General features: G+C 41.3%; 1 protein-coding gene across 1 annotated transcript in view; it reads right to left on the reverse strand.

The window, feature by feature from the left end:
* SORCS3 (sortilin related VPS10 domain containing receptor 3) overlaps positions 1 to 21118 on the reverse strand; it is a 566209-nt gene that overhangs the window by 147830 nt on the left and 397261 nt on the right. The window contains exon 6 of the mRNA XM_012770778.2: positions 7287 to 7351. Within this exon, the coding sequence (XP_012626232.1) occupies positions 7287 to 7351 (65 nt within the window). The remainder of the gene's footprint in view (positions 1 to 7286; positions 7352 to 21118) is intronic.

Here is a 21118-nt window from a genome sequence, read left to right on the forward strand (position 1 = left end):
GATAGAGCTGGAGCCCATTCTACTAAGTATCACAAGAATGGACAGACAAGCACCACATTACTCAACATCAAATTGGTATTAACTGATCAACACTTAAGTGTATATATAGTAGTAACATTCATTGGGTGTCAGGCAGATGGAAGGGGGATGAGGGGATGAGTATACACACCTAATGGGTCTGGGGGATGGACACCCTTGAAACTCAGACTCAGGCAGGGCAAAGGCAATATATGTAACCTAAACATTTGTACCCCCATAATATGCTAAAATTAAAAAAGAAATTTATAGGCAGCTTTCATTCTTTTTACTGAACTTAAAAATTTAGACATTTCGTGAAACTTCTCTCCTGTAGGAAAATTCCAGCATTCTCTGCTTTCGGAATGACACAGGAGGTGATCTGACAGTTACAGACAGTGAGAAGTCACTAGTGATACTGAGTATCTTAGCAATTCTGACACTCCATCCGGGATCTCTCTACTTCACTTGCCAACTATACTGACCCTGAATATGATGACTAGATGACAATGACGATGATGATGATGACAAAAGTATGCTCACTCTGTGTTGGCTGGTATTCTAGAAGCTATTTGCATTAATTGATTTAATTCTTCTAACCCAAAGAGTTATAATTATTATCACCCCCATGCTATAGATGAGGAAACTGAGTCACAGATGATTAAATGATTTGCCTAAGTTCCACAGCTCTAGGAAATGACAGAGATAGGATTTTGAACCCAGCCGATTTGACAGCGGTACCTGTGGTTTTAACCATTATGTATTTGAAACATGGAAGGAAAATTAGGCTGAGAATTAGACCAGAATCTACATTCTGGTTCAGTGCCTGTTACTGGCTGTCTATGTGAGTTTGGGCAAACTGTTATATATTTTTGTGCCTTTGGAATGTGATGCATTTGAAAATCTCTCATATATTCTCACTTTTAAAACAAAATTCTGGAATATTTTTACCAAAGGTGAGCTATATGCCAATACATAGAGTGGGTTTCAGTGTGACTGCTCTAGTTGAACAGAAGGCAGGCAGTCTGCAGTCCCATTGCCTAATTCCTGCTGTGGCCTCATCTTCACCTCTGAGTTCTTAGAGAGCTGCTAGAGCTCTAAGTTAACACAATTCGAAAATCATTGAACTATTCAATGATCCAAGTTCTTTTGAGAGGCAATAATATATGTGTCTAAAGCCTAGAGTTTAGTCTGCAGAGCTAATAGTTTTGCCTTGCACAACAACCCCATTTGATTACTTACTCCTGCCTGGAATGTTCTGTTAAGAAGTGTTAGGCTTTATCTTGACCTAGGAGAAAGTGCAGTAATTGATTAATGAGGCTTGATAATAACATGGGGCCAAGGAATGGTGGAATTTGTACTATGGGTTTTGATTCTAGAAATTTCCGGAATGTCTGAATGTTTCAAACTTTTTGCCCATGTTCAGGTTCACTTATCACTGTGTCCCTAATAGGCATCCATCTGGCTTGTGCTTGAGAATTTCCAATGAAGGGAGCTCACTGCTTCACAAAGCAGCCCACAGTATTTGGAGCACTCTTAATTGTTAGTCTTTTGTTCACTGAACTGAAATCTACCTTGTTGTCAATTTTACTCTACAATAAGATCTTCATTAGCAAACGGATGGAGAAAAGCAATCAATTATAAAAATGCTTCTTATATTTATTAGTATTTTTAAGGCACTAGATGAACGATCACAGAATGACTAAGCAATGTGTCCAAGGTCAAAAGGCTTCTAAATGATGAGTTAATTCTCCAATTCAATTCTTATGTCACCAGGTTAATGCTCTTTCTGTTGATACTCCACTGCCTCTTACATGGAGGATAAATGTGTGTATATCTGTCTGTCCTGTCTGTGACTGAGTAACTGATTGCGTGTCAGAAACAAAGAGAGAAAGAATCCACAGCAGACATTTGGAGAAAGATGATTTTCAGATGAGAATGGGAGAAAAAGCCATTTGAATCCAGTGAAACAGGATTCACACTGTTGTGAACCAAACTGATTGGACTGCCCTGCTGAAGCCTTGCTAGGCCAACACATAATTCAATGCTTTTAGCTTAATCAGAAAGCCTGACTCCCAAAAAGGTGGACCAGGAATAAGCCAGAGTGGGGATTCTGATACATAAACAAGAAAGGGACCGGCTTATGCTGGGTATGCTCCAAGTGCCACAGCCTTGTTTAGAGACAGGACTGTCCCTGCCACGCCACAGCTGAGAAGGCTGGGCTCTGTGCTGAGCAGTGCTACTCAGCAGACATACAATGTGAGCCACAAACGACCATTTTAATTTTTTAGTAGCCATATTAAAAAGTAAATAGGAAAGTGAAATTAATTGAATTATATTTTATTTAGCCCAATATATCCCAAACTATTATCATTTCATCATGTCATCAATATAAAAATTAAGGAGCAATTTTTCATCGCTTCATTCATAGTAAGTCTTTGAAACCTGGCTATGTGTTTTACACTTAAAGCACACCTTGATTTGGACAGCACATTTTAAAGACTCAATAATCACAGGATATTAAAGGAGTACTGTGTTGGACAGTACAGCTCTAGCACAACTTTCCCATTGCCCCTTTCTACCACCCTCTTGGAAAAATATCACTCATCCCACAAGATGAAGCTTAGCCACAGCCCCTTCTGGGCAGGCTTCAGGCATTCAGCGGTTGGGCAACCCTTTCTTTTGGTTCCCACAACACTTTGTTGATGATACGATGATGCGTAAATCAGCATCTCTGTGGTCTTTAGCATAATATGTTGCAGCAATGATCTGCGTATAGATCCGTCTCTTCCATCAGCCTGTGGGCTACTCAGTGTTGACTGTGTCCCATTCACCTGCATGTACTTCACCTCTCAGTGCAGTGCGGTGTGGTTCAAAGTGGAGTTCCCAGACCAGCGGCAGCACCTGAGAACTGGTCAGGAATATGGGACACCTGTTTGAACAAGCTTTCCAGATGGTGCATGTGTGTATTCAAGTTCGAGAAGCTCAGGTCTAGTGCAGTGGTTCTCAATCCTACATGCAAGCACTTTAAAAGTACCAGGACAATTGCATAAGGGGCCAATGCCTAGGACCTTTCCCTAGAGAGTCTTTATTCATCGATTTGTGGTGGAGCCCGGAGCCCAGGCGCGCGCGCGCGTGTGTGTGTGTGTGTGTGTGTGTGTGTGTGTGTGTGTGTGTGTTTTCCCCAGGTGATTATAATGATGCTTGGATTCAGAACTAGAAGCTAAGAACCATGCCTTCCAGTTTTTCTCACCATAGATATTAATTTTAGTATTTTTAATATGGAATTATTTTTTTAATTTACACACAGTAAATTTTTTGGTACACAATTCTATAAATTTGAACAGATATAAAGACTTATGTAACCACCACTATAATCAGGTTACAGAACAGTGACATCATCCTAAAAAATTCTCTCATGTGGCCCTTTCTTGTCAAGTATTTTCCTTAGTCTGAAAACCATTGATTTATTCTCTATCCCTATAGTTTGCCTTTCCCATAGATCACATAAATTCAATAATACAGCATGTAATCTTTTGAGACTAGCTTGTTCACTCAGTATAACACCTTTAAATTCATCTGTGTGGTTGCAAGTGTTGATAGTGGTGAGCAGTATTGCATTTTATAGATGTACCATAGCTTACTAATTCATGCATCCATTGAAGGATATTTAGGTTGTTTCCAGTTTTTGGTGATTATTAAATAAATAAATCTGCTACAGATATTCATGTAGAGATTTTTGTGTGAATATAATTTTTTTTCATTTCTCTAGGCTAAATATATAGGAGGAGTGGTATTGCTGGATTATAAAGTGTTTGAGACTTTATAAGAAACTTCCAAAATGATTTTACGAAGTGGCTGCATCATTGTGCATTCTCACCAGCAATGCATGAGGATCTAGTTGCTTCACTTCCTTGCCAGCACTTATTGTTGAAATTATGTTTATTTTAGTGATTCCAATAAGTATATAGTGATACATCATTATGGTTCTAATTTGTGTTTCCCTAATGTCTCATGATGTTGAGCATTGCTTCATGTGCTTATCTGTATTTTCTTTGCTAAATGATCAGTTCAAACCTTTGCCCACTTTTTTTTTTAAATGGGTTGTTTTTATTGCTATGTTTTGAGAGTTTTTTTATATGTTCTGGCTACAAGTCTTGTGGTGGATATATTATTTGTAAATATTTTCTCCCAGTGCTTTGAATAGTATATTTGAAGAGCAAATATTTTAAATTTTGATGAAGCCCAATTTGTCAACTATTTATTTTACTGATTTTGCTGTGAGTGTCATATCTAAAAACTCTGTCTAACCAAAGGTCATGAAAATTTTCTCCTATGTTTTCTTCTAAAAGTTTTACAATTTTATATTTTACATTTAGTTCTATGATTCATTTTGAGTTAAATTTTATGAAGTTAATTTTTCCCCAGATAGCTGCTCAACTGTTGCGACACTATTTATTGAAAATAATATCTTTTCTCCACTGAATTCATGTACTGCAGTCTTGCTCTACTCGCTTATTAGTTCTAGGAGATTTTTCTTATAGATTCCTTGAGATTTTCTACATAGACACCCATGTCAATGAGAATAGCAAGTTTTATTTTCTTCCTTTGCAATCTATATGAACGGTATTTCATTTTTCTTGCTTTATTGCACTGGCTAGGGCTTTCAGCATGATGTTGAATGAGTGGTAAGACTGAATATCCCTGCTTTTCCCCTACTTTACAGGGAGAAAACATTCAATATCTCATCATTAAGATGATGTTCATTGTAAGGCTTTTGTAGTCATCCTTTATCAGAAGTTTCCCTCTAGCTTTAATCCTTAATGAGAGTTTTTTGCTCCAGTTTTTGTTTTTGTTTTTACTCCCCTATCACTAACTAGCTATATGAATTTGGGAAATTTGAGTTAAACTACCATGTCAGAAAAAAAGAAATAAAATATATTTATACCTCTTTGTGTTGCTCAAAGGGTGGAGATGTATGTGTGTAGATGTGTGTGATTCATGAGTGTGAGGGAGTACTCACATATACCACAAAGAAAAGGCCCTGTGCATTTCACTGCACGTGTAAAGTAAATCATGCCCAGGTTAAACCAGTTTTGCTATGTGCACTTTCTACATAACTGGGTGAGAGCCAATTCACTAGGTTAAGAGAAGATTCTTTTAACCATTGAAAACTAATTTTAAAAAGCCTAGAAGATAGAACAGAACTAAAAAATATATAATATACTTTAACCTAAGTGCAGCACATGACATTTATCCCTGTTATATTTATGCCTGTTTTTGTTTTTCTTTTCAATTCTTGAATTCTGACAATAGGCCAGAAACTGTTCTTTGTGTTTTGCATGTTTAGTCTCATAAAATTTCACAGCAGTCTTGCACCAAAGCTTAACGTAAGAAATTACTTTGTTTTATTGTTTTTAAAAAGGAGCTGCCCAGCAACAGCAAATGATGTGTCTTAAGCCTGAGCTCATGGAGCCTGAGAATGTACTGTCAGAGGTTTTGGAGAAGGCATTCCAGCACTGGGTAGGGATTCGGACTGTCCCATAAAGTTTCTTCTCACTCAGAAATACTACAACCATCCTAGATCACAGCTTTAAAATGTCAACATAAGAGGCAAAGCCAAGGCAGGAGTTGTCCTGAACACTGTGAGTTATTTTCTGAGACCAGCTATCTACTTCCCTCCTCTTGCCCTGCTAGACTCCCTGGAACTCCTACATCTCACTCTCCTCCCAGTTTCTTTCTTGACAGTAAGAGTCAGATAATATAATTTTGAACCCAGGCTTTACTACGCTGATGATCAATGACTTTAGCATGTAGCAATATCTTCTTAAATCTTAAATAGTTCTTTGTTAAAAAATAAACTAAAAAGAATGTAGGTCATCTTTGCCTGCCTCACTTACTTACACTTGTTCCAGGATCAAATTAGAGAAAGGAAGGGAGGTAGGGAGGGAGGGAGGGAGGAAGGGAGGAAGGAAGGAAGGAAGGAAGGAAGGAAGGAAGGAAGGAAGGAAGGAAGGAAGGAAGGAAGGAAGGAAGGAAGGAAGGAAGGAAGCCACCAAAGTGCCAGACATATAGTAACAAATGCTGATTACATTCTAAATCTATTGAAAATAAAAACAAAGCAAATAAAACTTATTTCCACCAATGCATGTTTCCGGCATGCATCTGTAGTTGGCTTCAAACAGTAGATTTGTCATGAAGAAAGCATATGCAGTTTTACTTAATGTATTCTGAATGATACCCCAACACCAACTGCCAGGTCAAGACAGAATCTCCTTTCATTTGTACATTCTTTTTTAGTTCTTATAACCTTGCTATTCAGTTTGATTAACCCATAACCTTACGAGGCAGGTAGGGCCAGGGGAGGATTCCCAGATCACAGAGGAAGTTACAGCCCAGAGAGGTTGGGGTATTTCTCCTGATCTCAAGGTTAAAGGGCGGCAGAGCCCAGGACCCCAACTCAAGGACAGGTGCTTATTCTGCTGCACTTCCAGCTCACCACTATTATATTGGTTGGTTCTATTTTCAACCCAAGATATGCTAATCATATCTTCATATATTTTTGTTTAAGTTGCTTTTATTTTTCTTGGATAGGGAAGAGCCCTGTGAGTATGATCAACTCTGGAAAGAGTACAAGGTTTAAACTGGTACAAAATGATGCTATTGCTGTAAGATGTACACAGCTGCACAAGGTAAACAGGGGGTCAATATTTGAAATCTTGGGCTTCCACTGCTAGAACAGAGCCCCTTGTTTGTGGGGACAATATAGACCTTGCTCACTGCTATATCTCTAGGGCCTAGAACAATATCTAGCACATAGCAGGCCATCCCTAAATATCTGTTGAATAGATGAATAAACAGTTTTGCAAATAATATCCCAGTTATGCTTTTTAGTAAACTCGACCACACAAGGGTTCATTTGGGAAAGCAGGCAGCTCCTACAATTTACCATGTGAATGTAAAATACCATGATGAGCTATGAACATCTCTATTCAAATTACACTGAAGATGCCAAAGAAATTACTAATAGGGGCCTCAAAATTCATCACATTAACTCACATCTCCAGAAAATTCTTTCCTGAGGGTTTATTTCAGTGAAACGTCTCCCGTGGGACAAGAAGTCTCTCCCCAATTCTGGGAAATAAGGATGGATATGGCTATAATGGAGCTCTGGGCTTTTCATCTTCCCAAGTCATTAAAATGCAAATTAGGGGAGGAGAGAGACCTGCAGGCAGATCTCCCCGGCCCAGCCTGCTGGGCGCAGCACTCACATCCGTCCGCTGTCCGCACCTCCATGTGCACCAGGTCCGCCTCCTTATCCAGTCCGGCCACCGACCTGGGGAAGGAAGGGAAAGACAGAGGCTCAGTGACCTGGACAGCAGACAGCAAAGTGGGAAGCGCTCAGGGTCGACTGCTGCTCAGAAACCTGCTCTCTCAAACAGGACTGCTCTGCAGCGTGGGGACTGGCAGAATACAGCCAGTGGCAGCCTCGGCAGTGTGGCTGCCTGGAGTAACTTGTCACCTGTAATGGACACATGGCAGGAGTACTGGAGTGGTGTGAGTCAGTGATTGAAACAAATAAACAAAAAAAGCCCTTGCACCTTCCCAGAGGTTCTCTCTTCCCCATGCTCTTCCAACTATCTCCTTGGTCTTTGGTCTTGTTTCCTTTTTTTTTTTTTTTTTTTCTTTTTAAGAGATGGCATCTCAGGCTGTGATTCAGGCAGTGCAGTGGGCCCATCATAGTTCATTGTAGCCTCAATCTCCTGGGCTTGAGATCCTCCTGCCTCAGCCTCTTGAGTAGCTGGGACTGTTTAGAGATGGGATTTTGCTAGTTTGCCCAGGCTGTTCTCAAACTCCTGACCTCAAGTGGTCCTCCTGCCTCCAGCTTCCTGAGTAGCCAGGGCTACAGGTGTAAGCCACATGCCCTCCCCCTCTGCAGGCTCATTTTTCCTGCCCTTTCCTACCCTCTGGGAAAGATGGTTTTGCCCATTTCATCGGTTTGCTCCAAGGTATTCTTTCCCTCTTGAGTTTGATCCTATCTACCCTTCTTTCCTCCTGCCTTGAAAATAACAAATGCTTGACAAACACTAAAAACCTGGCCTGACAAGGACAAAATCCTCCTGGTGACCTAATGGGAGACATTAAAGGTCTTTGGCCAATAGTCAGAAGGGGGAAGACTGAGAATCCTACAAATAATCCTTGTGGACTTCCGACCCTCCACACATAAAGCCCAATCTACCATCTCCTGAATTCCATATCCAGGCCAGAGTAAGACCCAGAAAGTCAACTAAAAGAACCAACACACATTAAAACATTTATATACCAATGATCATATAATCCATTCTCTCTGGCAAGCTCTTACTCATAGTCTGCTTACTCATATCTTAAATGCCATTCTAAGGTTGGTTTTTCTGGTTTTCTAGGTAAGAAGCATCACATTAGGAAAAAGCAGAATTAAGAATGTTGAGAACCGGCCGGGCGTGGTGGCTCACGCCTGTAATCCTAGCCCTCTGGGAGGCCAAGACGGGCGGATTGCTCCAGGTCAGGAGTTCGAAACCAGCCTGAGCAAGAGCAAGACCCTGATGCTACTATAAATAGAAAGAAATTAATTGGCCAACTAATATATATAGAAAAACTTAGCTGGGCATGGTGGCGCATACCTGTAGTCCCAGCTACTCGGGAGGCTGAGGCACCAGGATTGCTTGAGCCCAGGAGATTGAGGTTGCTGTGAGCTAGGCTGACGCCACGGCACTCACTCTAGCCTGGGCAATAAAGCAAGACTCTGTCTCAAAAAAAAAAAAAAAAAAAAAAAAAAGAATGGTGAGAACCAACAGCCGATACCTAGATAGCAAGAGAAAGAGAAAACCTATGAAGAATAGACTGAGAACTCAAAACCCAACATTCCATGCCAGGAACACATGCGCTCCCTAGTGGCCCTGCCCTGCAGTGCATGGCAGTGTCTGACATCTGCGGGAGGGGCGGAAGGCACAGGAGGAAAGAGCAGGGCCATGGGCATCCAGTGCGCTCTGCTCAAGGAAGTAGGGATGCAAGCGACAGATGTTAGGGAAAATGAAATGATCTGCATTAGTTAAAATAAAATAATTACTTCTTGAAAGGTTGAACTTTTGTTATCTAAAAAGGCTGTTTATATAAAGTACATCTTTCCCCAAAGAGGCTGAATAAATGAGTCTTTATTCTAATGGGTTATTTTTCCCATTGGTCGACGATATATCTTCTTGTTTTGTTTTCTTTTTTTAACCTCATTTGATTCTAACAGCAAACTCCTAATGAACGGGCATCATTAGTCATATTTGACTGAAGGAGAAACTGAGGCATGGATAAAGTGATGAGTGCCGAACTCCCTTCCATCTATCTAAAATCTTACACATCTTTCAAGGCCAAAAGAAAGAATCAAGTCCTCCTGGAAGCCTTCCCTGGTCACTCCATCTCATGTTAATCTCTCTGCTTTACGTTTCTAGAGAACTCGGAATAGGAACCATACATCCTCCAGCCCTTGCATTAGTATTGTTTCTCCTGAATTGATCTTGGCTCACTAAATTGGACACCTGTGGTTTGGGTCCGCTCAGTACCCTTTCTCCATCAATCTTTTGTGGAGCTGTCTGCCTGGCTCAAGCCAATGCTTTTGGCCAGGCTGGTCAATCTCAGCAGCCCAGACCTCTGAACCCCAGGATGTCATATAATCCAGCATGGTCACAAGACATCTTGGCTATGGTTATCAGGACATGCCAGGGCAATTTAGAAGACTTCCTTAGGATTTCTCTAGCTGAACCTGGTAGGGATGAATTGTCTTTCCTCTCTGGTCACCAGGAGAAATGTCTCTGCCCTGCAAGGAATATCAAGTCTAAAAGAATGGCATGGATATATAGAAAGGAAGAAAATGGACACTGTGACGGAGAGACAGGAAGAGAGAGGGAAATATGAAGACAGTGGTCAAGAGATACAAACTGAGGTAGACAGAGACAGAGATTAAAACAGAAACATACAGAGATACAGAAAGAGACAGAGAGACAGTGTGTGTATGTGTATGTGCACACACACACATACACACATGCACACACATACATTTAGAGAACCCAAAGTTAGAGATTCACACAAACAAGGAAACACACTGAGAGACAGACAGATAGACCACTAGACACAACTGAAGGTCTTTAAATCTCAATATCAAGTCATTTCTCAGTCCCATCCCAATTTTGTAGCCTGCTCCTATACACAAGCCCATAGGGTGCCTTTGTTTGTGAAAGTGTTTGTATATTTATTTGCTTAAGCCATCAGTTACAAATAGAACGATTTTTATTAATAGGCAACACATCAGAGAGTAAATTTCCAAGGTGAGGACCCTAATTATCTTTTTCCAATATTTGCCACAACACACAGCTCAAGATTAGGCACAGCTTCGGATTAAATGATGGGAGTAAGAGATTTGTAGTTCAGAGATGCTCTGCCCCCAGGTCTACGGGGAAGGAGATTAAGCTGCTCAGCTGGATGGAGGTGCAGCAAAATTCTTTGGGTGCTGGGAGTAAAGAGAACATTCTTCACCACAATCTGAGCTGCAGCCCTCAGCCCCCCCCATCAGCATGCAGAGACACGCCACTGCCCACCTCTGTGGTGCTGGTGGCATTAGCCTAGGGTTGGCACTGCTGACATTTTCAGCCAGTTAATTCCTTTTTGCAAGAGCTGTCCTGTGCATTGCAGAATATTTAGCAGCATCCCTCGCCTCTACTGGATGCAGTAACACCCCTGCAGTTGTGACAACCACAAATGTCTCTAGACATTGCTAAATTCCCCCTGGGTAGGGGAAGCAAGGGGCAAAATCGCTCTCAGTTGAGAGCCACTGCCTTTAGCTGGCCATATTTCACTGATGCATGCACTCTGAGCCTGCCTTGCTAACAAAGCAGCAAAAATAAGCACTCAGGATCCACACTTCCTTGCCTAGTGCAAACATCAACTGACACTGCTGAGAAGCCCATGAACTACTGCCATTCTAGGCCACCAGCTCACCAGGAAACTACCTGACACTCATCAGTGGAAGCAATCAGGTTCCTAATCTCAAAGCCCCAAGTCCCTACTTCTAGAAACTCAATGTAAGGAAAGTACATACAAACACAGCAAGCAAAGACAGACAAGATGCAAATATCTACTGAGTTTTTTGGATGGAGGGGGGTAGAAGTTGTAAGGGATAAACTTAAAGAAATGTTTAGAAAAATGCACATAATAATGATGATAAATGCTAATGGGTATTGAGACCGTCCCTGCATCAGGCATTGCGTTTAGTATTAGAAGCCTTTTCTTAATTAATCCTCAAAATGAGTTTTTAAAGAAGGTACTGTTTATCTAATTTTCCTCTGGTAAAATGTGCCTACTAACAGAGATTAAACAGTGTGCCTAAAGTCACATGATAATAACAATTCATAGATAGTGAGAGCACACCTCATGTCAGAGTCTATTTTAAATGTAAATGCTGACCTCATTTAACCTTCACATCAACTTTACAAGTTGGGAATCATTCTTTTTCCCTATTTTAAAAGGGCACAATTAGGCATCAAGAACTTAAACAATTTGCCTAAAGTCATGTAGCTAGGAAGCAGCAAAATCAGGACTTGAGCCAGACAGGTGGCTGTGAGCAACAAGTTTAGTTTCCGTAAGCTGCCTTCCTCAGTGACAGAAAGATAGGATTCGTGCACAACCATCTCTCCCAGATTCAAGGATCATAACCGCTGCCTCCCTCCCTCCATGTGTAAGTCCCTTTAAAGCAGCATGGTACGAAATATAAATGTATTCTGCACACATTTTCAATATTGCAGGAAATTTTGTTTCTAGACTACATGAACTGGAAGTCACTTGTATTGATGATAATAGGTAAGAAGGAAATGTTAGGAAGAGAAAAAGTAAATTGGGCCAATGGTAGAGGAATAGCGAGTGGAGATGTTTGCAAAGACACCTTAAGAAAGATTAAAACACAGACGAGAGGCATGCCTGCTCAGATGTGCCAAGCAGGTTAATGACTGCTCCAGCACCAATTCCTTCTCGAGCATCCAAGCTCCTTCACATTTCCAGGACAAAAGTTAGGCCAGGGTGAACCAGAACACCAGGAATGGTCATCAGTACAGAACTAGCCACAGGACATATAAATCTCCTCGTGCTTAGTGTCTGCAACAAAGCAAAGATGGATTTGCAAGAATCCTATTAAAACGGTAGGGAAAAAAAATATCCTGGAAAGTTTCTAGAAAGCATCAGAAGGTAAAGAGAAATTGTATCAGTATGTATTATTATTATTAATACTAATGCAATAAAAACAGGTCATCAATAGTGCCTTTATTTAGTTGTGAATTCCTGGTTTTTAACAAATGACCATAAAACAAAATTTTATAGGGCAAAATAAAATTAAGGTATCAATGTCTATGAAAACACTTGTGCATGTTTTAAAATTCCTCAATCATGAATCCTTCTACCACAGGGAGTTTCTGAAATCTAACACTCATGATTGGAGAAAAAAACTAATGTTTTTTGGTAGCTATTTCCAGTCTTCTTCAAGAAGGGAACTAGGATCAGGCCCTTTTGTGTAAACTCTCCATCACATTTACACATATATGCCGACCATGATTTTTATTTTCCACATCTGTGAAATGGGAATATCAAATACCCCCTCCAGAGAGTTAAGAGGATTAAACGAGCCAACTCGTGATCCCTTAGAACAGAGCCTGACATATAGAAAGCATTCTTTAAATTTTAGCTATGACAGTATTCGTTTTTATTTGAAGGACAAGATAAACTAATCTGCCTTCCTGCCTGCCTTCTTCTGTCCCTTATACCTCAGTTCTACATTTGTTGAGTGTCTAATGATGGTAATGTTCTAGGCACTAGATATGAAAAGTTTCTGCTGGTCTTCAGTTAGGAGTTCAGGTTAGGCATCTTCTCCCTCACTAGACTGAGGGTACATCACAAGTTTTGCAAACTAACTTTTGATAAGAGCCCCTATCTCACTCTGATCTCCTCTTCCACAGAGAAATCCTTGCGCTGGATTGCACTTACCTTTATTTCCCTATTATATGCAAGACTTGACCTCATTAGGCTCTTACTAGATAAAGTATCAATTTGAGTTTGATGACAAAGCTTGGCACATGGGAGAGCATCAGTAAACATTTGTTGAATGAATGATCACGACACTTTCCTTCAGTCAGACACACTTCATAAGCATGCCTGGGTCTCAAAGACAAACTCTTCTTATGTCCAAAAGGATCTAACTTTCCTGCCTGTGCCCCAGATAATGTTTCTCTTGTACATTGCTCACCTGGTGCTGAAAAAGGAAAAAAAAGTTGATGCAGACCTGAATAATGAGTGAGACCGTTCCCTTCTGGGGTATTTGTCATTAATTTGATAACAATTAATGAGCCCAATAATAGCACAGGATCATCTGAAACTCTAAGGTAGATGATAATTCTCCAAAATTGGGAGCCTTCTGAGTTATGAGTAAAGACCAAGGACACAGGGAACAAAAGGAAATAGGAAACCCTCGACAAACCTCTAGAAAGAAACTGAATCGGTTCCTAGAACCATACACTTAAAGATGGTACTGAGAGAAGCACTTGAAAAAGTTCAAGTGATTTCAAACTTATTTTTAGCAACTGAGCCCTCCGTGCAAACAGTCTCCGAGTCCTGTCCTCTGAAATAGGTCAGACAGGAGCTTCCTGGGAACCCTAACAGCCCATCCAGACACAACGGGCATTGACAGAGCGACGTGCACCAACCTTTGAAACCTCACAGTCTCCCTCAACCCCAACATTTCAAAGGTCAGAAAACTGAGCTTTGCAAGTGTCCACAGGCACATCTAGTTTGTGTCAGTGGCCCTAGAATCCAATTTGGAACTTCAGTCTCAGCCACTGCTTGGCTGTTGTGAGTACTGGCAGGGCCAAGGTCTTGTATGTTTTTCTCTATTTGTAGGTATGAATCCCAGGGCGAAAATTTCCCTAGAAATAAGAAAACTGAATATTGAGGTGTGCATGAGGAAGGTATGGAAGGTAAAATATTAATAAGGTCAGAGTATAAATGCTTTACAAGCTGATTAGCTAGACATTTAAATTATAAAATAATATTTTACTACTAATAAAATAATATTTATTAATATTAATTTATACTGACAAATCATAATTGTATACCTTTATGGGATAAAATGTGATGTTTCAGCATATTATATCTTTATTATGTAGAATCATTAAATCAAGCTGATGAGCATATTTATCACCTCATATTTTTTTGTGGTAAGACATTTGAAATTTACTCTGTTATTTTGAAATATACATTATTATTGATTATCCTCATTCTGTTGCAGCTCAACATAGTATCTCCCCCTTCATGTCTTTGCTCAGCTGCCTCTTCACTGGAACACTCACTCTAATCCACTGTCCACCCCCCCCATAGCCTAGGTCAGTATCTACTTTCCACAGAAGCTCCTGACTCAGGGTTAATATTGGAATCACTCTGAGAACTTTCTAAAAATACTAAATATCAATGCACAGGCTCTATTCCCAGAAATTCTGGCTTAACTGGTTGGAAACAATGGTTCTCTACTTCTGATTCTGATTTTAGTAGCATCCGAATCTCCTGGTAGGCTTGTTCAAATAGAGATGCTGGATTCCACCTCAGAGATTCTGATTCACAAGGTCTGAGTGGCGCCCAAGAATGTGATCTCTTGGGAAATGCACAGATGACATAATGACAGTGGTCAGAAGTCACACTTTGAGAACAACTAGCCTGTAGTGAAGTCCAGGAATTAAAGGCTTTTATAATAGATCCTCCCAGGTGGTAAGAATGTACAGTCAGAGCTGAGAATCAGTTATTAGAGCTGAAACAAAACCTCAGTTGTAATAACCTCTCCTTTCCATGGGTTAGTGATGTGGGTAAAAACACAAATTCTGGAGTCAAACCCTGGGTTAGAGTATTGGCTCCATCACTTATGAACTGCAGGATCGCAGGCCATTTGCTTAGCCTCTCTATGCCTCAAACGCTTTCACCTGCATAATGGGAAGATAATGATAGTGCCTTTGTCATTGTTTTTATGAGAACTAAGTGAATGAAATGCATGTAAATCATTTGGAAGAGAGAGAGAGGCATGCATTAACACTTTATACCACGCCATGCTTACTAAGACAATGATCACATTATCTTAAGTGCAACTAATATTTACTGAACACCTATCTCTTAATATACCAAAAATTTTACTATCATTATATATACCTCAATTAATCCTCAAACAAACTTTGATATCAGCAGTATAATCTTTTTTATTTTCTTTTTTTTTTCAGATGAGGAAATGGAGATTTTTGAGATGTCCAATTGTCTAGCCACTGATACAGAGTGAGAAATGGAGCCTGGCTTTCTTATTTGAGCACCTGAATTTTTTTCTCCTTTTTGACTGTGCTCTCCTTAAAGACAGATCTCTAGATCTGATTGAATTACGTTTTCCACTAGTGCCTAGCACTGTGCCTCGCCCTGCATTTATTAAGTCTCTGTTGAGTAGATGAATAAACACATGAATGAGGAGAATAATAATAACCCCAACAGCATGTTTAGGATAAATGTTGAAAATAGTTCCATAATATGGCGAAACAGATTTCATTCATTTAATTAATCTCTAGGCAATTAAGTGAATAAAGTCTTCATTTTATATTATTATGTTGCTATTTTCACCATTTATCCTCAAAGCAATATTGGATCTGTCAAACACAGTCATCTGTGATTTGCTTGACAAATGTGATCATCCCGTGGAAACGCTGGGGCAGCAGAATCTCAGGGATGGCATCCAGCTACAGCTTGGAGGAACGCAGCTCCTCCAGTGGGCGCTGAGGGAGCTTTCCTCCCACGTGGCAGATACTGCCCCTGCCTCTGTCAACTGCTCCCCAGCCCCAGCTGTACCGAGTTTTAGACGCAGACCTCCACACTCATATCTGTAGCACATGCCCCACCCCTTGGCTGCAGCTCAGAGACTCAGGAAAGCCCCCCAACCCAGGCTGGGTCAAAGAGACCCACCTTGGGATCCAGACTTGAGATTTGTTTGAGAGACTGTCCACATGAGATTTGGAGCTACTTGTCTTGGATATCTTACGCTGGTATGCGGAATAGAAGAGAAATGCAGAGATGAGAGAAAGAGCGCTCTATGAGATTCTATGAGATTCTGGGATAGGCTTCTTCCTGAAGTCTAACTATGTATTTCTTCTCTCGGATCCTTATAATCCTCTCCCCCTCCCACTTCTTTCTCTTTCTTTATCTCTCTCTCTAATTAAGTTAGCTTCTTGCAACCAGAAAGTCATTACCAATACATTCCCTATGAAATTGTTCAGCATATGTAGGACCTAAATGACACTTGGATAGTTATTGTTCCTTCATCCTTCTGGTTCTCCCAGCAAATTAAAAGGGCTACTGACTAGATAAGTGTTTTTCAAACTATGGGGCTCTGACCCACTAGTAGGTCATGAAATATATTTAGTGATCACAACCCAAATATGTTTTTATAAAATATAAGAGACTGGGATAGAAAATATCAGAGTGCATCTCATGTGGTAGACTAAGTATTTTTCACATAACTTTTGCTTAAGTTATAAAAAAAAGATGTAAGTTTATACTGGGTCACAAATATAACATAATTCGAAGGAAGGGAAGGAGGGAGGGAGGGAGGGAGGGAGGGAGGGAGGAAGGAAGGAAGGAAGGAAGGAAGGAAGGAAGGAAGGAAGGAAGGAAGGAAGGAAGGAAGGAAGGAAGGAAGGAAGGAAGGAAGGAAGGAAGGAAGGAAAGACTGGTCAAATTTAATCTAATACCCTTATAAATTCTGGGTGTCTAGAACCATATCCAGCAGTCACATGAAATATTCTCAGAATAAAGTACAGACATGTCAAGAGATTGCTCCCAGCAGATAAGGAAGTTCAACTCAACTGAAGAATCTCAGTGAACCACAGCCAACACCATAGTACATGCTGGAAGTAATTATTTTAAGCTGAGCTTTGGTTACTGGAGATTTTGTGATTGTGTTAATGTAATTAAAATCCATGAATTTACCTAAAGACAGCTGAACAACTGCTCTGCTAGGAATAAGACCAGCAATCCCTTGGCAAATACTGAATACCTACTATGTGTGAACACTCACAGAGTTGCGAGACAGCCTACCATTTGGCTCATTTGTTTACTGCATTTGTGTGGGCTACTGCCTGGCATAGCTCCAGTGAACGGTTAACAAAATTTCAAGCAAGATCGTGTTACATGACACAGCCTAAAAAAGATAACTGTTGCTCATAGAAGACCTATTAAGCCTATTCCTCTGACCAAGTGCATTGCCATGTTTGCAGAGTGGTTGTAGAAAATGGGCTGAGTCCTTGTTCCTAGCCATTTATTTAGCAGTGTCCTCTCTCAGATCCCATTACCTACCTCCTGAGCATACACTATTGCCTTAATGGGTAGTTAGGAATGATACATAAAGGGGCCTTCAAGAGCTTGCAGTCTTGTTGAAATAGTGTAGTGCATCCAGAAGGGCCCCACAGAGATGGGAGGACTAGGGCTAGGCTAGAAGAATGTTTGGGATGAAAAGTCAGGGAGAAGAAAAGGATGACAAGATCCAAAGCAGGGTGGTGAGAACGGGCATGCTGTCAAGATGGGATACGTGGGCAGGAGTCGTGAGAGATCATTCTGGAGACAGAATACAGAACAACTTGGAGACAGTGAAAAGCCACCATGTTAGGAATGATAAATTGGTCCCTGTAAACTGAATTCTACAACATCCCTCCATTTTGGTTGCACTGTTAGAAAAATTCTTATGTTTCTTTTTTTTTTTTAATTTTTTTTTATTTTGGCATATTATGGGGGTACAGATTTTAAGGTTTCAATAAATGCCCATTTCCCCCCCTCCCCCCAAAAGTCTGAGTCTCCATCATGACCATCCCCCAGATGGTGCACATCTCACTCATTATGTTTCTGAAGGTGTATTCATTCTATTTCCTTAAAAACCAATTTATAATAAGGTAAACTGTATGTAAACTAGTTCATTTAAAAAGTCTATGCTTTTGAAAAGTTTGGTTTACATATACACATATATATAGTGTTTATGGGATATATTTAAAATATGACAATCTGGAGTATGTGCCACTTCTAAACAGCGATGCTTTGCGATCCTCTCACTTTATCATTCACCAAGTGCCTCTTGATGCTGGGGACTTAGTCACCCATGGCTACTCAGGTGGAATGCAAGCCAGAGAATGACCATGACGATGCAGAACAGAATGTTTGCATGCTGAAATGTTCCAAACACCTAAACTCTGCCAGGTAAACAGAGTAGAGGGAGATATTTCAACTGGCAAGAATTTCTAGAAAAAACTGGATTGAGAAGGGGCATCTTTCTATTATCCCCTTCATCACAATAGAGGGTCTCTTCTGGGAGGATCACCAAACAAGCTAAATAATTCATTCCACTTACCTATACACAGGTGCTGTGCACCTACTGTGTGTCTGGTACAGAAGGAAGACAAGGGAGGGAACTGTGGGGAACTTTCCCAATCGAGTGAGTGCATTAGAGGGAAGAGCAACTTCCTGCTGGTGCAGCCCCCCGGGTCACTCCTCCCCAGCAGGGCCCACACCCATCAGTACAGGGCTTTCCTGAACATCCAGTGCTGCCAGCACCCGCCTGCACCTGCCCCTCAGTGGAGACCAGAAGACGGAGCAGGGAAGTGAAAGAGCTGCATGCTAGGGACCAACGTGCAGGAGGTCCCAGCACTTGGCAGCTCACAGAGCACGTTCATGTCAGCACCTAATGTCCGTGGCCTTCATCTTAGGAGGTAGACATCATTGCTCTCCTTCTACAGATGAGCAAACTCAGAAGGCTGAGTCACTTAATATCCTAAGCCAGGAAAGGGTAGAGCTGAGACTCACCCGGGCTCTGTTAAAGAGACTCTGAGCCCATGCACTGCCCTCAGTACTGTGGGCTCTCCACGCCACCACTCAGACAAGCCACAGGCCACGTGTAATTAGATGTGTGATTACGTGGTACCACTGCAAGTGCTGGAGGAATTCAGAGAGTTAATTAAGAAAGGCAAAGGGCATTCAGGAGACAGCTTGGGAGGATGGGAGGATGTTTTGTGGAAGTTCTAGAGAAGAAAGAGATAGGAACCAGGTATATTTATAGACTAATAATGTGCAGAAGGGGGAAAAATGTGCTGCCTTGGGCAATTCTCATCAACTTAATGGATGTTGCCAATTACCGTGGTAACATTTTTAATTGTATCTCAGCTCTGAAGAGAATAAAATCAGAATTTCCTGGTTGTTGCCTCAGGCCTGCCAGGGGCATGCATTCGAGTACATGGTATCAGTGTAGACATACCTGCCCAGAGTCTACACTGACAGCCCACTTCTCAGCAAAGCCTTACTCACAGCTATCCCACACCCAGATTGGGGTTGGAATCTGGGTACAGTATAGTTAGAAAAGGGTATCTGCTTTAGAAGTTCATATGTATAAATGGGTCTGGAAGACAACAGCCAAGTATATGAGTGAACGGGTTGTAACCACATGGGGACCCCCAGGAAGAAGACAGTGTCCCCAAGGACAATGTCATGATAGGTAGTATTTGTGCATTGCCTTAGGGTGAGGCAGTTCCTGCAATAACATAATGCTTTGTGCATGTTATCTTATGTAATACTCATAATAATTCATGTGATTATTTGAATAATATCTGCCTCCCCTCTAGATTGTAAGTTTCTTGAAGGGGGGGGGGTCTTGTCTGCTGTGCCCTCCATGGTAAGTATATTTCCTTACACAAAACTAGCTCTCAATTACATTGTTGAACAAATGATCAAAACTCCTGCAAGAAATGTTTTTGTCTACATTTTACCAAAGAGGGACAAGAGGTTCAGATGAGCCAAGTGACTTGTCTAAGTCATTGCAGGTAAAGAACGGCAGGTCCTGACTCAAACCCTAGTGGGAGAGACTTGGTTCCGATGCCCACCCAGTGATGCCCCTACACGCTGCCTTTCTGAACTAGAGGAAGAAAAAGAGAGGGAAGGAAACGACCGACGCGTATTCATCAGCTACTCTGTGCCAGGCACCTTATTTCTTTATCTCATTTAATCCTAAGAAGGAACCTATGAAGTATGTATTGCCCACAAACTGAAAATGTGAAAAAAAGAGGGCCCTTACTGAAGGATAGTGTAAGTGACTTGTCCATGATTCTTCGGGTAGCAAAAGAAAAGAGGGAGGATTCCAATGATTCCACAACTTAACCCAGATAAAGCTTCCCTATGCTTCGTGGCTCTCGGAGAGTCACACACACACAGATCAAGCTACATCCTGAAAACACAAGGCATTGAGGGGAAGAAAATAATAGTGTGTGGTTCCCTGTCCCTTTAAAAAATCTTTCAGGGACAAATTATGACACGAGTAATTTTTCTCTGATGTCCACCACCCGAGTCCCCAAGCCAAGCCTCCCCGGCAGTACTTCTCTCTCTGATCTCTGCACCCAGTGGCCCCATGCTTCTCACCCCCATGCCTCCACCTCCTGTCCCAGGACCCAAGACAGTCCCCCACTTAAGCCTGACCTTGCTGGCTAATATTCTGGGCTCTAAAATCAACTACCAGCCACCTATGGAAATGCCTGGGCCCACAGCCAACAGCAGCCAAAGGAAAGTAATGGAATGAACAAACAGATCTCTTTCAGTAACATGCAAGGACATCCCAGGTTGGGGGGGGGGAGGCTGCAGAGCAAACCAGCATTAACCAGGTATGCCTACCATGCCTGTACGTACCACTCATTGAACACCTTGTGCCTGGCATCATCCTCTAAGCAAGGTATACACGAGTGAATTACCCCCTTTGCCTAGGCCTGGAAGGTATCACTGTCTAAGTGCACACAGATACACAAACACTGACAAGATCTCCAAACCTGGAACCTGCACAAAGAGCTCATGCCACAAGCCAAATCCTCCCAGTTTAGAAAGCTAATCCTGCCTGATCTGAAGACCAGGCAGCTTCAATGAAAATCGGTACTGGTCCCTTCCTGCCTCTTCCTCACTTTGACCTGGTTCAAGGCATTTTACCATGAGGTGGTAACAG

This window comes from Microcebus murinus, chromosome 14, assembly GCF_040939455.1.
Source record: "Microcebus murinus isolate Inina chromosome 14, M.murinus_Inina_mat1.0, whole genome shotgun sequence".
Taxonomy (NCBI): domain Eukaryota; kingdom Metazoa; phylum Chordata; class Mammalia; order Primates; family Cheirogaleidae; genus Microcebus; species Microcebus murinus.